Below are 17,636 nucleotides of genomic sequence, written 5' to 3' on the forward strand. Positions count from 1 at the left end.
TACCCAAAGCAATCTACAGATTCAATGCAATCCCTATCAAACTACCACTGGCATTTTTCACAGAACTAGAACAAAAAATTTCACAATTTGTATGGAAACACAAAAGACCCTGAATAGCCAAAGCAATCTTGAGAACGAAAAATGGAGCTGGAGGAACCAGGCTCCCTGTCTTCAGACTATATTACAAAGCTACAGTAATAAAGACAGTTTGGTACTGGCACAAAAACAGAAATATAGATCAATGGAACAGGATATAAAGCCCAAAGATAAACCCACACACATATGGTCACCTTATCTTTGATAAAGGAGGCAAGCATATACAGTGGAGAAAAGACAGCCTCTTCAATAAGTGGTGCTGGGAAATTTGGACAGGTACATGTAAAAGTATGAAATTAGAACACTCCCTGACACCATGCACAAAAATAAACTCAAAATGGATTAAAGACCTAAGTGTAAGGGCAGACACTATCAAACTCTTAGAGGAATACACAGGCAGAACACTCTATGACATAAATCACAGCAAGATCCTTTTTGACCCACCTCCTAGAGAAATGGAAATAAAAACAAAAATAAACAAATGGGACCTAATGAAACTTAAAAGCTTTTGCACAGCAAAGGAAACCATAAACAAGACCAAAAGACAACCCTCAGAATGGGAGAAAATATTTGCAAATGAAGCAACTGATAAAGGATTAATCTCCAAGATTTACAAGCAGCTCATGCAGCTCAATAACAAAAAAACAAACAACCCAATCCAAAAATGGGCAGAAGACCTAAATAGACATTTCTCCAAAGAAGATATACAGATTGCCAACAGACACATGAAAGAATGCTCAACATCATTAATCATTAGAGAAATGCAAATCAAAACTACAATGAGATATCATCTCACACCGGTCAGAATGGCCATCATCAAAAAATCTAGAAACAATAAATGCTGGAGAGGGTGTGGAGAAAAGGGAACACTCTTGCACTGTTGGTGGGAATGTAAATTGATACAGCCACTATGGAGAACAGTATGGAGGTTCCTTAAAAAACTACAAATAGAACTACCATACGACCCAGCAATCCCACTACTGGGCATATACCCTGAGAAAACCATAATTCAAAAAGAGTCATGTACCAAAATGTTCATTGCAGCTCTATTTACAACAGCCAGGACATGGAAGCAACAACCTAAGTGTCCATCATCAGATGAATGGATAAAGAAGATGTGGCACATATATATACAATGGAATATTACTCAGCCATAAAAAGATATGAAATGGAGGTATTTGTAGTGAGGTGGATGGAGTTAGAGTCTGTCATACAGAGTGAAGTAAGTCAGAAAGAGAAAAACAAATACAGTATGCTAACACAAATATATGGAATCTAAGGGGAAAAAAAGGTCATGAAGAACCTAGTGGCAAGATGGGAATAAAGACACAGCCCTAGTAGAGAATGGACTTGAGGATATGGGGAGGGGGAGGGGTAAGATGTGACAGAGTGAGAGAGTGGCATGGACATATATACACTACCAAATGTAAAATAGATAGCTAGTGGGAAGCAGCCACATAGCACAGGAAGATCAGCTCGGTGCTTTGTGACCACGTAGAGGGGTGGGATAGGGAGGGTGGGAGGGAGGGAGATGCAAGAGGGAAGAGATATGGGAACATATGTATATGTATAACTGATTCACTTTGTTATAAAGCAGAAACTAACACACCATTGTAAAGCAATTATACTCCAATAAAGTTGTTAAGAAAAAAAAAAAAAGAAATGGAAGTGGGAGAGATATTCGTTTAAAAATAACTATTACAACATTTGAAAAGTTTTCTAACATGAATTCAGCAGGAATCCAACAATAATTTTAAAAGTCTCTCAGGAAGCTAAGACTTTTTGATGGAAACTATTGACTTTTCTCTGCCTCAATGCCCTTTCACTTGCGGAATCCACACTTGCTAAGGGTCATCAGATAAAATTGTAACTGGATTTTCTTTTTTTTTAAAAACAAACAGTGTTGTTTTTGAATCTTACAATGAGCATCCACTACGCTAGCTAAGACAAAAGAGAAGAGACTCAAATCCCTTGTTCCAGGGAGGATCCTCAGGAAATGAGGAGATATAAACAAAATGTTCTGCCATGAAACTATTGTCCCTCGAGCAGTGCCTGATCCAAATAAATAAATAAATAAATAAATAAATGTATGTCTTCAGCATTAAGTGGATCAACCAGCAGAATTGCCAGTGCCCGCCACCCAGCCTCATCTCTCTAGCTCATCAGTGGGCTCGGTTTCCAGCTCATTTCTAGGTCAACCACATCCAACATAGGGAATGATGACTGTGTCGGCAATCTTCCATATCAGTGGTGCTTTAAAATTCTCTCCTCTGGTGCTCTAGGTGCCACTGAGAGGTGTGGAAATGTGGCTGGTCCACCACATCATTATCATCTTCATCATCAATATAGCTTCCACTTATTTGAGTGTCCACCATATGACAAGAACTGTTTCAAACACTCCATGGGAAGCAACTTTTTACAACCTTATGAGGAGATACTATTGTAATCTCCATGTGACAGATAAAGAAACTGAGGCAGATAGGTTAAGTGCCTTGCCCAAGTTTACACAAGTAGCAAGATGTAGAGCCAGGATTCAAAATGAGGAAATTTGATTCCAGAGCCTGTGTTCCTACCCCCACAGAATTTCTCTTTCTCTTTCTCTACTCCCACTCTAATATGAATGACAATCTGGATGGCAAATAGCTACTTCTCCTGACACTGTTTCCCTCTCTAGCTACTTCTCTCCTTCCCTTTACAGCAAAATTCCTCGAATTCCTCAAACTGTATGACTATAGTTGCTATCTCCGATTTCTCTCCTGCCATTCCTTCTTGAATCCCCTCCAATCAAGGAACTCACCCCGCCACTCCACTAAAATTGTTCCGTTAAAGTAAACAATGATCTCTATGTTGATTGATCCAATGGGAATTCTTGGTTTTCATCTTCCTTGATGAGTCAATAGCTAACAAGTTGTTTAGGCCCAGCTCCCAAAACCTCTCTTCATCGGCTGCCAGGGCACCACATTTCCTTACCTCACTGGCCTTTCCTCTTCAGTCCCTAATGCTAGCACCTCCTGATCTCCCTGACATCCCAATATTGGAGTGTCTCTGGGCTCAGTTCCTGGAATTCCTCTCCTGTCTATCTACACTCTTCTTGATGATCTCATTCAATTTTACAGGTTTCAATATCTATACTACAGCATTTATATCTCCAACATATTTTTTTCTCCGTTGAACTCAAGGCTCTACTATTAACTGTAATCCAAACTTCATATGACTGAAAGTGAGCTCCTGTATGAAGCTCAACAGAAACCCCAATGAAACTTATTTCACCTGCTGCCTTCTCCATCTCACTCATCACCACATCCACTGCCTACCCCCTCATCCAAGCCCTCACCATCTCCTGGCTGTATTAGTGTAATAGCTTATTAATTAGTCTCATACCCTTTTCAGTCTGTTCTCAACATAGCAACCAGAAAGATCCTGTTTAAATATGAGTCAGATCATGTTACTCTTCTGCTCAAAATAATGCAAGTCTCTCATTGCACAGAATGTGGCAGATTATATTCTCCAAAGAGAATTTATTCTGCAATTGTATTTCCTATCCCACATGCTCTTCATATAACATGACTTTAGAGAAATGGGATTTGTTTTCTCTCCCGTGAATCTGGACAGGCTTATGACTACGGCAAAAGTGATAAAAGTAACTTGCAAGGCCAGATGAGCCTTGACTCTTCCCAGATTCAAAAGTGCGATAAACACTGTGGAAACATCACAGAACACAAACAAGCCATTCTCACTATGCCCTGTCCAAATTCCTGACCCACACATGCATCACAAAATGACTGTTTTATGATACTAAGTTTTCGGGTGGCTTGTTACACAGCAAAGATAACTAGAACATTGGGTAAAACCAAAGTTCTTGTAATAGCTACAAGGTCTCCCATGATCCGGCTTTGTTATGGCTCTGACCTCATCTCCTACACCCTTCCACTTCCACTCCAGGCATCCTGGACTGCTTGCTATTTTTTAATTACACCAAGCAGGTCCCTGCATCAGAGTCTTTATATTTGTTATTCTCACCGCCTAGAGGTTTCTGCCCCTCCCCCCTGTTATCTTCAGATTTAATCTCTCATCTCCTTCAAGTTTCCCTTTTAGTCTTTCCTGGTGTGACATCCAGGCTCCAGGATGGTGCCAGTGATGGCTGCCTCCTTGCGTCACGCTAGTCCCCTCCCGCAATGAATAAGACTGGGTCATGTAACCACTAGGTTACGGCAGAAATGACAGAATGTGGCTTCCAAGGCTAGGTTACAAAAGACACTGTGGCTTACATCTTGCCCTCCTGGCTCACTCACTCTGAGGCAAGCCAGCTGCCCCATTGAGAGGAGACACAAGCAGTTCTATGGAGAGGCCCACATGGTAAGGAACTGAGGTCTCTTGCCAAAGCCAGCAAATAACTGACCCTCCTGCCAATAGCCATGACTGTCAGATATCTTGGAAGCGGATTCTTCAGTCCATTCAAGCCTTCAGATGACTGCAGCACAGCTGACATCTTTACTGCAACCTCATTAAAGATTCCAACCCAGAACCTCCCAGCTAAGCTGCTAGTGAATTCATGACTCACAAAAACGGTGAAATAACAAATGTTTGTTGTTTTAAGCCACTAAATTCTGGGATAAATTGTTACTCAGAAAAAGATAACTAAAACAGCTCTGGCTACCCTATTTAACAATGTAACCTCTCTCTTCCCAATGTTCTCTATCCCCCTTACCTGCTGTATTTTCTCCACTGTACTTATTACCATCTAATAAACTACATATTTTACTTACTTAATTACTGACTCCCCTCCTACCCCTCACTGTAATGTTAAGCTCTAAGAGGATACACATTTTTGTCTCTTTTATTCACTGCACATCTCCAGTACCAGGCATATAGCCAGAACTCAATAAATATGTGTGAAAAGGATAAATCTCACATGCCACTCTGTGATCAACTAGTTATGGCTACCTGAAGCACCGTGTTAATAAAAGGATTGTCTGAGCTTAGTAGGAAGAAGGCTGCAATCAATTAGTGATGACTACTGTGGGTGTGAATAGTAGTAGTAGCATCATGTTTGCAGTGTATTTGCCTTCCCTGCTCTATCCCTGCATCTTTTTTTTCAGGCACAATTCACACCCAGTTAGCCTGTACCAATGATAACAAAGTTTATGTTTTGTCAAGGGCTTCAGATAAAGCAAATTGCTCTACAATTTAACATTCATAACATTAGGAAAAATATTTCTCTCCTAAGTCTCAATACAAATGCCAAGATTCAGTTTGCCTGCTGGCTCCTGATTATTTCCTGGGGAGGCAAAGAATAACCTGTTACCATTATCTTTGAACAAACTCTACATAAAACATAGACTATAAACATTAAGAAATGAAAACTATATGACCTACTGTGGGGGAATTTTGAACTTGAAAACTGTCCAACAATGGAATTCAGAGTTTATGTAGGAGTTTGAGAGTAATTTTCAAAATGGGTAAAATATTTATGCAGCGCATGAGAATACCACCAGCTCTGTTATGAATCGGAGGACGGAATGCAACCTTCGTGAAAACCAAATCTGCAACATTGCTCATGGACCTAGTGATCCTCTTTGAAAACATTACTTTCCTTTATTCATTCAAAAATATTTTCCAACCTCTTACTGTGTTCTTGATATTGCTTTAGGTAAAGGGAATTAAGCAGACAGAGTCCCTGTCTCAAACACTTTACATTCTCTTCCTCAAGTAGCATAATTTTCTGGCTGGCTCTGCTCACCCCAGTTAGAGAGTCAGAACTCAACTGTCTAAGAGATTTCTATGTTTAGCATCAGTTCTTTGTTCCTTATCACATGGGATGCAAGACATTAATGTGAGAGGACCCATGAAATTTTACTCAGCCTGTCCATTTTTAATTAGTTGTCCTCAGATACAGAACCTTTTTTCTTTCATGAAACAAGAGGCAGAATTTGAGTTCCATCTTCTAAGTCCAAGTATCACTTTCACAGGATTCTGGGTATTTTTAAGGTAATGACTGTCCAGGTTCCTCCTGGGGAGACTAGAGAAGTCTGGTGTGGGAAAGGTACCCAGAAGCATAGTGGGCACTAGGTCTGGTCAAGACCCATCAGTCGGACTGAACCTTGTAAGAATCACAGGCATGTGAAGCAGGTCTGGGTAGGGGTGTGGGTAACGCAACGGGTTCAGTTTTCAATTTATTGGCCGTAAGATAACCTTGTAAAATCCAAGATTACAGGCCTGTTAGGTAGTGAGAAATATGGCCAATCAATCAGTCATTCAGCAGTCCATCATTGTATTGGTGACAACTGACGTGCCCAGACTACAGAACAAGATAAAGGGGGCTGAGGATGGCGTTCTAGGGCACATCAACATTTCACATACATGATCTCATTTGACCCTCACCATAACCACTGTGGTAGATACAATGGAGATTTTTTTATCTTATTTTATAGATAAGAAGCTCTGAGAGATTGGGTTTTGCTCAAGATCTCATGGAGCAAAGTCAAGAATAGGCCTTGTGGGGCACCTTCTGCAACACCACTACTCTGTGACATGGCCTTCCAGAGAGAAATAATGTATCAGTATTATTCAAATTCTGTTGTTTCTGCATTTTTGATGATCACTCTGGCCATTCCCTCCTTATCTATGGGAAAGGAAGAAAGGTTGCAACAATTGGATTTCCTATATATGCTGCAGATGGAACATAGGACTAGAGTCTAAGCATCTTAGATGACTCCCATCACCCTGCCTGCGGCTGACTGCCTTCCATCTCCAAACACATCTCTTTTTTTCCCCACTAAAATCTGAGCCAAAGAAATGTAGCTGAAACTCTGATAATTTTAACATTTTTTGTAACAGTAGTTTAGACAAAGATGAACAGATTTAAGCAAAACAAGCTAAAAGTAATTTCTTCTTTGCAAATGCCAAGCTTCACCTTCGTGTGCCTTGAAATTCCTTGGCAACACACTTAATTCTGGGGAATCTGAGTTTATTAGAGGAATGTTAGGAGGAAGCAGGCCACCTACCCTCCCAGCCCAGTGTTAGATTTAGCCATGAGTGTGCCTGCACTGATTTGCTTGAGGTGCTACAACTGTGAGACACAGTGATGGTTTGAATCTCTCCCTTGTCTACCTGGAGGGAGGAGTAGGGTGTTTGCTTGGCTCTGTTTTAAAGCAACAACCAGTCAGTGGAGAAGCAGATCTTGAGTTACGGTGCTTTTTGAGAAGAATAGCATGAGCTTATCCCATCCTCCCAATATCTGCTAACAAATCTCCAGGAGCATCAAGGGAACAAGATTAGCCTTGGAATGTCCAGTGGGCTGGGTTTTCTTGACCAGGCATTACCCATGGGAGTGTGATTTTAAAAGAAATGTACCTCATGAGCAGAGTAATAAGAACTGCCCCTACCATTATATCAAGCAATTTATCTGGGCACCCTGCTCGGAATGTTACTACACTATCTCATTTAACATTTGCATTACACTAGTAGGAGGTATCATTTCCTCCATTTTACAGATGAAAAAACTGAGTCTCCGAGATATCGTATAACTTGCTAAGGATCACAAAGCTGGTAGGAGGTGGGGGAACGAGTGTCTGACTCCAATACCCAAAGTATGACACCTCCTCTACCCAGGCAGGGACTTTGTCCCTAGGCCCGCAGCCTTTCGGTAGGGAGTTTATTTCAAATCTACCTGGCTGCTTTCTGGGTCACCCTTCCCTCCTGGATGGGGCTTACACAGCCCCTGATTACACAGCAGTGCAGTGAGGTTGGAGGGCTAGAACATATGGAGGCAGGCTTGCCAGATTCAGCAAATAAATATACAAGATGCTCAATTAGGTTTGAATTTCAGGTAAGCAACAATTTCTTTGTGTAAGTATGTCTCAAATATTGCATGGGACATACTTATACTAAAATTCTTGTGTGATTCATTTGAAATTCAAGTTTAACTGGGGGTCCTCTATTGCGTCTGGAAGCGCCAGATGGGAGGGGGCCATTCCAGCCTTCAACCAGCACAGTGCTGGGCTCTGCTCTCCTTCCCAGGTTGGTTCTTCAGGCAAATTTCCCTTTCCCAAACTTCCCAAATTTCCAGAGACTCAGCCCCACTTTCCTCTCTTTTTACTGGTGCCCCTGCCCAATCCAAAGGAAAAGTTACCTAGAGTCCTCATGGTTCCCAGCTTCCTTTTGCTGGTCCTCAAGATAAACATGCATGCTCTCACCTTCCTTTTTATGGGAGTTTCATCTAATCACTACAGGAACATGGAGAGCAGTGGTAACAGGAGTAATAAGCATGGAGAAATCACAAAGCTCCCAAAATGATTACAAAGATCTCTTGGTGTTTATTCCCTCCTTTCTTGGCAGCAACCCTCACCAACTCCACCCCTCTTTCTTACCTGGTTCTAAAGTCTCCTCAGAGTGGTGCTGGAAATCCCTCAGCCCCACAGCCTCCAGGCTGTGTCCTTTCATTTGAAGCATGAGGCTCATTCATCAATCAGCTCCCTCCTCCACTGCTTAACCTAAAAAGTGCCAAATTCCTCCTGTGTCCCACATCACTGCATTGAATGAAACTGTAGCCAGAGGACAGAGGCACCTATTGCACTGACTTGTCTTCATGCCTGAGCATCAGCTGTCTCAGAAAACAAACTTCTTTCTCTACCTTGTTGAGTCCTTCTCTTTAAATCCGGGGCAACTGCAAATATCTTCTGCCTTTAAACCCCTCATTCTCTATGCACCATCACATGAGCCTGAGACTCCCCGCACAGCCAGTACTACAACTGTTCCACTTCTGTTGATTTCTACTGCTCAGGCTCCTCACATTGCTGCCCAGCTGTCATCACCGGGCAGCCCACTGGCTGATTCTGGACCACAGATTTGGGGGTGAGGTGTCAGGGGAAGATTGTACAATGTATTAAAAAATTAGCTGACGTTAAATTTTTCTCATTCTCATGCTTTGGGTTTCTCTTTAAAAATCAAAAGACTCAGTGCCACTAGGCTCTCATTCCTGCACATTCCATGGTGCCTGCACAGCCTAGTTCCCCACCTCCCTCTTCTAGTTTCCTGCCAGGGCCCTGTCACGATGACAGCCCGTCCCTCAGTGGAGAATTACAGGCCTTCCTACACGAAAGGCAGACTATGAATGGACTCCTGTTAAACACATTATATAAGAGGTTGAGAACCAGGCAGATTATAGTATTTTTTTAAATGAGTAGTTAAAACAGTTCTACAGGAAGTCATTTACTTTTGCTTATAACTGTATATGCTAATTTGAGGAATACTGAAATATATGCATATGGTTATGTTGATGGTTCTTACAGGTTTAGAATTGATTTAATTTAGTACTATAAACTATATAGACATTGTAAAATTGTGTCTCATTAAATTAAAAGGAAAAGTTTATTGTTAAATAACTGTAAATCTGCGCATTGAATTTACCTTGAAGTACTTTTAATGTGGTTGCAAATGGATCTACAATCTACCGAATCCTACAGAATCCAGTGTCTCTTCACTTTTGCCAACAGATGAGTAACAGGCAAAAAACATGGACAAACGAACAGAATGTGGAACTTTACTCTCGGTCTGCTAAGACTCAGAAGAAAGGAACATGTTTACTAGCATCTAGATTAAAACACCACAAGTAAAGTTGATATTGGATCTCTTCAATACTCCCAGAAGCAGAAAAACATCTTGGGTTGACTTTTGAGAAAAGTATTGCTTGTCCTCAGAGTTCAGGAGCTGAATCAAAATCTGATACTGTTGATCATTTTACCTAAAAAGTTATCCTATTGAACAATTTAAGAAATAAATTTTCTTTCACACATTTGACAACCACTTTGGGAAATAAGGCTCCCTAATCTATTTATCACAGAAAGATATGCAAAATATTAACATGTCCATCAAGTAATTATTATATTCATCACATTATAAAGTACATCTTAATGCAGAAAAATTTTTCTTTCTTCTTATTTTTGTCAGAAAAATCAGAGAATTTTCCCCACTTAACCAAATTTGGTCCACATAATTAGAAGGAAATCACAGAACTATGGAGTCACAGATTTTAAAATTTCAAGGTACCTTGGTGCCATGGGGGATGCATTTTAATCTTTTTACATCATCAGAGTTAATTGGAGGAAATGCAGAACAATACTGGCTCACAGAGAGGGAGCTGGAAGCGGGTTGCACCTGGGCAGAACATATGTCTAAATTTTGTCTGAATTTTGCACATGAAGAAACTGAGACCAAAGAGGGGAAATGATCAGGACAGTCTCATGGCTGGTGAGTAGAAGAATGAGCAGGAGCCCGGGGCAGGGTCTCCTGGTTTAGTATTATTTCCAGCATTGCCTCCTTAGAAAGTGCATGATGACAGTGAGGGTCCTCTATACAAGAAGTCAGGAGCGTGTATTGTACACTTTAAAAGATTTTCATTAAAATGATGAAATACACAGTGCTTTTACTTAAAGAAAGAAAAATATGTCCATATATATGACTAGAAGAATATATACCCTGATGCTAACTGTGGTCAATATTAACACTAGAATATAAGCTCCACCAGAGCAGAGAGTTTTGTCTTTTTCCTCACTGCTGTCTCCATGGCACCCACAACAATTTGGGGCATAGGAGATGTTTGACAACTAGGGTGGCCATCTCTGCTGGTTAGCCTAGGACAGCCCCATTTATGCCTACTGTCTTGGGGGCTGAGTTTTTAGTGCTCCTTTCCAAAGTGTCACCCTAAATATTACTAAATATATAAATATATGTTAGAATAAGTAATTTATGAAGAATGGGATTATGGATTTGTTTTCATTTTCTTCTTTTGGTTTATCTGTATTTTCTAAATTTTGTATAGTGAACATGTATATTTGTGTAATAGGAAAAAAATACATTTTTTAATTAAAAAAAACTTGGCTCCATCAAATCAGATGCACTTGTTCAAATATTCAATTATATGACTCATTTCATTTCCTGATAATAGTGTAAATATTGTAATAAGCCTCCCGAATAGAATAAAAACACACACATATGATTTACATATACAATGTTAAAATACTCTGGAACACTAGAGCAAAACTGAAAACTACAATTTTTTAAAATTCAGATCACAGCAGAGTATGGTTTTCAAATTAAGCCACTTCTATTTTAAACTATTTGGTAACTGGGCCTCTGTAACTGATAAGTAAAGAGGTTCTTTAAATAATTTTTTTTTTAAATAAATTTATTTATTTATTTATTTTTGGCTGTGTTGGGTCTTTGTTTCTGTGCGAGGGCTTTCTCTAGTTGCGGCGAGCGGGGGCCACTCTTCATCGCGGTGCGCGGGCCTCTCACTGTCGCGGCCTCTCTTGTTGCGGAGCACAGGCTCCAGATGCGCAGGCTCAGTAGTTGTGGCTCACGGGCCTAGTTGCTCTGCGGCATGTGGGATCTTCCCAGACCAGGGCTCGAACCCGTGTCCCCTGCATTGGCAGGCAGATTCTCAACCACTGTGCCACCAGGGAAGCCCTAAATGTGTTAATTTGTTTACGTTCTGAAAAATAATTTTTTGTTAATTTTTCTCCAAGGGTGTTTTGTCTCTATACTGTATTAAGAATGCCCACTTACCTCCATTTGCATGAAAAGGTGGGCATTTACAGGATTGGCCAAAAGTTTCCTTTGGTTTTTAAGCAAAAATAAAAGACACGTTTTTCATTTTCACCAAGAACTGTATTGAATCATGTATTCACCATTTTGTTCCACTACCTTCTGCCATTTTTCAGGCAACTTCATAATTCCATCTTCCCAACATTTTTTGTCTTTTTGAGCAAAGAACTGTTCCAGGTGCCTTTTACAGTCTTCCAGGGAATTGAAATTTTTTCCATTAACAGAATTTTGTAAGGACTAAAATAAACGGAGATCCGAAGGTGCAATGTCTGGTGAATACGGTGGATGAATGAGAACTTCCCAGCCAAGTTGTAACAGTTTTTGCCTAGTCATCAAAGAAACATGCGGTCTTGTGTTATCCTGATGGAAGATTATGCATTTTCTGTTGACTAATTCTGGATGCTTTTCATCGAGTGCTGCTTTCAGTTGGTCTAACTGAGAACAGTACTTGTTGGAATTAATCGTTTGGTTTTCCGGAAGGAGCTCGTAATACAGGACTCCCTTCCAGTCCCACCATATACACAACATCACCTTCTTTGGATGAAGACCAGCCTTTGGTGTGGTGGGTGGTGGTGGTTCATTTTGCTTGCCCCATGGTCTCTTCCATTTCACACTATTGTACAGTATCCGCTTTTCATCACCCATCACAATTTGTTTTAAAATGGAACGTTTTTGTTATGTTTCAGTAGAGAATCGCATGTGGAAATACGGTCAAGAAGGTTTTTTTCGCTTAATTTATGTGGAACCCAAACATCAAAGCAATTCACATAACCAAGCTGGTGCCAATGATTTTCAATGCTTGATTTGGGTATTTTGAGTATGTTGGCTATCTCCAGTGTGGTATAACGTTGATTGTTCTTAATTAATGTCTCAATTTGATCGCTATCAACTTCAACTGATCTATCCAACTGTGGAGCATCGTCCAGCAAGAAATCTCCAGCACGAAACTTCGCAAACCACTTTTGACACGTTCAGTTAGTCACAGCACCTTCTCCATACGCTGCACAAATCTCTTTTTTTGCGTTTCAACCTTTCTTGAAATAATAAAGTATAATATGCTGAAAATGTTGCTTGTTTTTCTTCCATCTTCAATATTAAAATGGCTACACAAAATTCACCAATTTTGGTACTTTTAAAAAAATGCACACTGATATGACAGCTGTCACAATACAATCTAACAAAATTGTTTCGAATGAAGTTAAAGACAACTAAATGCTATCAGAACCATCTTATGGAAAAAACCAAACAAACCCAATATAAAAATGTACTGAATGGTTTTAAGAAAACCATGTTAACTTTTTCTTATTCTATTCAACTGAGGAAATAAAGATTTTTTTTAAACAATAAACTTTATTGCAGAAATACACTTTAAAATTTGGGTGGGGAGTAGAAGAGAAAAAAGGGATGGTGAATGCTGAAGAAAATAAAAGAGGAAAAGAAGAGCCCACTCCACCCCTTTCAAACAGAGAAACTAAATGTAATGGGAGAGTGGGAGCTGCAGGTCTTCCCATAGCAAGAAAGACACCTTTGAGCACTGATGCCCACAGCCCTCTTTCCTTCCTGACACTCCCACCTCCTGGCTTCCAGGGTACTGTATTCTTTGACTCTCCAACTCTTCACACTTGGCTTCTGTCCATTTCACCAACCCTGGGGCTCAGTCCTTAGTACTCTGCTGTGGTTCCCTTCAAAGGCTCCTCCCTCACCATGATGTTGGCCTCCCACTATATCAAGAAATTTCCATCTCATCCAACAACACCCTAAGAGTGCCACATGTTCAGTGGCTTTCAGATTCCTTTCCTTGAGACACTCTGCCATCCCTGAAATATAAACAAGCACCTACTATGTGCAAATCACCGTGGGAATGCATTTTAATCTTTTTACATCATCAGACTTAATTGGAAGAAATGCAGAACAATACTGGCTCACAGAGAGGGAGCTGGAAGTGGATCCCACCTGGGTAGAGCATATGTGCATGGGACCCATTTACTGCTTTCATCACTTGCCTTTGTGGACGGAGCCACATCTGGATCCCATTACAATTATGAAAGGTGCAGGCTTCATGCTTGCTCTAAAGCCTGGCTCTGATTTCACAACCAGCTTGGAGAAGCAGGAGGCAAGTAAATACTTCCTGTTCCATTTGTAATCAACATGCACTTGACATCAATAAACTAGGATAATTACATTATCATTATCATTACCATCATTATTATTGGACACAATTGAGGAGACATTAATAGAGGTTTCTGCAGGATCCCTTTGGGATAGATGGGACTAACATTGGAATAGAGAGTGAAGGGGGTGCCATTTGTCTCTTTCCTTAGCCAAAGAGATGAGACAATTCTTTAAATGCTCTCAAAAGACAGGAAGATTTGACCAACAGTATAGTAATCGATTGCTTCCATTGTTTCTTCCATACAAAATGACAAGATCCCTAGGCCTTGAACATTTTCTGAAACCCTAGAACATTAGAGGAGGAGGGGTCTTTAAAGATAGGCAAGTCTAGGCCGCGCATGCGCGGTAACGGTAGCATGGTGGCGTTGGTACCTTTTGTGGTTCCCATGATGGGTGACAAAACCTTGCTGGTGTGGGAGCTGAGCTCTGGACCCACGGCCGAGGCCTTGCAAGTGAGCCGAGCCAGGGCGGAGGGAGGGGTGGAGGAAGCCACCCCGTGCCCCAGTAACTGGGCGCCCTGCGGTACTGCTTCAGCACCTCCTCTGCCTGTGGTCTCCGCTGAGAGGAATCTTAGTTCTAGAGCCGACCTGAGCAGTCAGCTCGCCCCCACAGATTTTTGAGAGGTAGTTCCCAACAGACGGCATTGCCTCCTAATGCTTCTCGAAGCTTAGGATTTCAGAGAGAAACTTGTTCCTGAAATGAGACGTGTTTGGAGTTGCAGGCTCACCACAGTTGCCTGTGGCAAAGGGCTGGGGGAATATAAGGGAACGGGCGGTTTGGCTTCCTGGGCGTGAAATTTCCTGCACTTACTTAGCATGGGACCACCCTACAGCATTCTCTGTTCACAGTCTTCTCCCAGTTTGGCCTTCTGTATTCGGTCCAAGTCTTCACAAACGCAGCAGTGGCCGGTCCTGGGTTCTATGCCATCATCAAGTTTTATTCAGCAAGGGATGCCCACAGAGCCCAAAAGGCATGCGACCAGAAGCAGCTTTTTCAGACATCTCCAGTGAAGAATTCTCAATCATAATCCTTTGACAAGAGTTGAAGATTCTTATCTTTTTAAATTGCCAGCATTAAAATATTTAGACATGGGAACAACACAAGTGTCACTTACAACAATTGAAAAGCATCCTCATGATGACCCTTGAATTGGAAAAACTGAGGTGGGTCAAAAAGGATCTTGCTGTGATTCATGTCATAGAGTATTCTGTGTACAAATTGAAGGAGAAAAACCATATGATCATCTCAATAGATGCAGAGAAAGCGTTCGACAAAATTCAACACCCATTTATGATAAAAACCCTGCAGAAAGTAGGCATAGAGGGAACTTTCCTCAACATAATAAAGGCCATATATGACAAACCCACAGCCAACATCATCCTCAATGGTGAAAAACTGAAACCATTTCCACTAAGATCAGGAACAAGACAAGGTTGCCGACTCTCACCACTATTATTCAACATAGTTTTGGAAGTTTTAGCCACAGCAGTCAGAGAAGAAAAAGAAAAGGAATCCAAATCGGAAAAGAAGAATTAAAGCTGTCATTGTTTGCAGATGACATGATACTCTCCATAGAGAATCCTAAAGATGCTACCAGAAAACTCCTAGAGCTAATCAATGAATTTGGTAAAGTAGCAGGATACAAAATTAATGCACAGAAATCTCTGGCATTCCTATACATTAATGATGAAAAATCTGAAAGTGAAATTAAGAAAACACTCCCATTTACCACTGCAACAAAAAGAATAAAATATCTAGGAATAAACCTACCTAAGGAGACAAAAGACCTGTATGCAGAAAATTATAAGACACTGATGAAAGAAATTAAAGATGATACAAATAGATGGAGAGATATACCATGTTCTTGGATTGGAAGAATCAACACTGTGAAAATGACTCTACTACCCAAAGCAATCTACAGATTCAATGCAATCCCTATCAAACTACCACTGGCATTTTTCACAGAACTAGAACAAAAAATTTCACAATTTGTATGGAAACAGAAAAGACCCTGAATAGCCAAAGCAATCTTGAGAACGAAAAATGGAGCTGGAGGAATCGGGCTCCCTGATTTTACTTGCAGTGTTTTAATGGAACCTTACACAATTCGTAATACACCGGAGAAGAAAGCTGCTAAGCAAACCTAAGGAATTGACGAGATCACACTTTTATCTTTTAGGCATGTCCTTTTAGCCCTCCCAGGGTGACTGATAGCTCCATGAGTATGGAGATCGTATATCTCTCATCACTTCAGCCAATAAGGAAAGAAATCAACAGTAGCATGAGAGTGACTGGAGGTGGGGCAAAAAGGATCTTGCTGTGATTGGAACTGAGGGTTGGGTTGGAACTGTCACCTCCTGCAGGAATGGAGATTAAACTACAACCTCCTGAGGTGCCTCTGGAGGCTGAGTTGGGGTCTCCTGCATGCTTGGAGAATGTACAGTCTCCATATTGGATCCTGCAGTAACGGTAAGTTCCACATCCATAGGTTGAATTGTGACTTGAGTCAGGCTTGGCTGTGCAAGTGTCACCTCAGGGTGTTTTGGAGGGGGAGCTGTAGTCTGCTGCAGGGCTGTAGAATGTTCACACTCTGTAGCAGGTTCTGGAGTTGTGGTAAGCTCCCGGTCCAAAGGTTTAACTGTGATACTGGGTGATGTTGGATGCTCAGCATGATCCTGATCTGGTGCTGGAACTGTCACCTCGGGATACAATGGAGACTGAGCTACAACTTCCTTAATGAGCTCTGGAGGCTGAGCTTGGGTCCGCTGCATGGTTGGAGAAGGTTCAATCTCCATACTGGATTCCAGAATTAACATAAGAGGTTCAAAGGTTGAACTGTGACCTCAGTCAAGGTTGGATGCTGAGCCTGAACTTGCTCTGGATTTTGAAGTGTCACCTCGGGGTATGTTGGAGGAACTATAGCCTCCTGCAGGGGTGTGGAATGTTCAGCCTCCATAGTAGGTTCTGGAGTTGTGGTAAGCCCCTGGTCTAAAGGTTGAACTGTGACACTGGGTGATGTTGGAGGCTCAGTGTGATCCTGATCTGGTGTTGGAACTATTGGGTTCTGATATACTGGAGGCTGAGCTACAAAAACCTCCTTAGGTGGTTCTGGAGGCTGGGTTAAGATCTCCTGCATGGTTGGAGAAGGTTCATCCTCCTTAGTGGGTTCTGGCCTTATGGTCAGTTCAAGGTCCAAAGGTTGAACTGTGACCTCAGTCAAGGTTGGATGCTGAGCCTGAACTTGCTCTGGATTTGGAAATGTCACCTCGGGGTATGTTGGAGGAACTGCAGTCTGCTGCAGGGCTGCGGAATGTTCAGCCTCCGTTGTAGGTTCTGGAGCTGTGGGAAGCCCCTGGTCCAAAGGTTTAACTGTGACACTGGGCAAGTTTGAATGCTGAGCTTGATCCTGTCGCAGTGTTGGAACTGTCATCTCATAATGCACTGGATTTTGTGCTACAACCTCCTTAGGTGGCGCTGGAGGCTGAGATGGGGCCTCCTGCTGGGCTGGAGAAGGTTCTGTCTCTTTAAGGGGTTCCAGAGGTAGGTCTGGTAACTCCTGTGGACTGGAGAAGATTCCATATTCTCAGGGGGCTGTAGAAGCTGAGGAAGGGTCCCTTGAGGGACTGGAAATAGTTCCACCTTTGCAGGGAGCTCTGATGACTGAGCCTGAAGCTCCTGCTGTGTGGGAGAAGGTACCACCTCCTTAGGGGGCTCAGGAGATATAGCTGAGCCCCCCTGGGGAACTGGAGACTGAGCTGGGGCCT

At 41.6% G+C, this 17,636-nt stretch overlaps 1 protein-coding gene and 1 long non-coding RNA gene across 2 annotated transcripts in view; one reads left to right on the forward strand and one right to left on the reverse strand.

Annotated features, from left to right (window-relative positions):
- LOC309626862 overlaps nt 1-17,636 on the forward strand; it is an 844,624-nt gene that overhangs the window by 44,910 nt on the left and 782,078 nt on the right. The gene's annotated exons all lie outside the window — the stretch shown is intronic.
- On the reverse strand, nt 1,578-17,302 carry LOC309626900 (leucine-rich repeat-containing protein 37A3-like; the record flags this gene model as incomplete). The annotated part of the gene is made up of 2 exons (XM_082388224.1): nt 1,578-16,673; nt 16,709-17,302. The coding sequence occupies 2 exons, from the start codon at nt 17,300-17,302 to the stop codon at nt 16,245-16,247; spliced, it is 1,023 nt and encodes a 340-aa protein (XP_082244350.1). The 3' UTR covers nt 1,578-16,244.

This window comes from Balaenoptera borealis, assembly GCF_965194805.1.
Source record: "Balaenoptera borealis genome assembly, chromosome: 3".
Classification (NCBI taxonomy): Eukaryota; Metazoa; Chordata; class Mammalia; order Artiodactyla; family Balaenopteridae; genus Balaenoptera; species Balaenoptera borealis.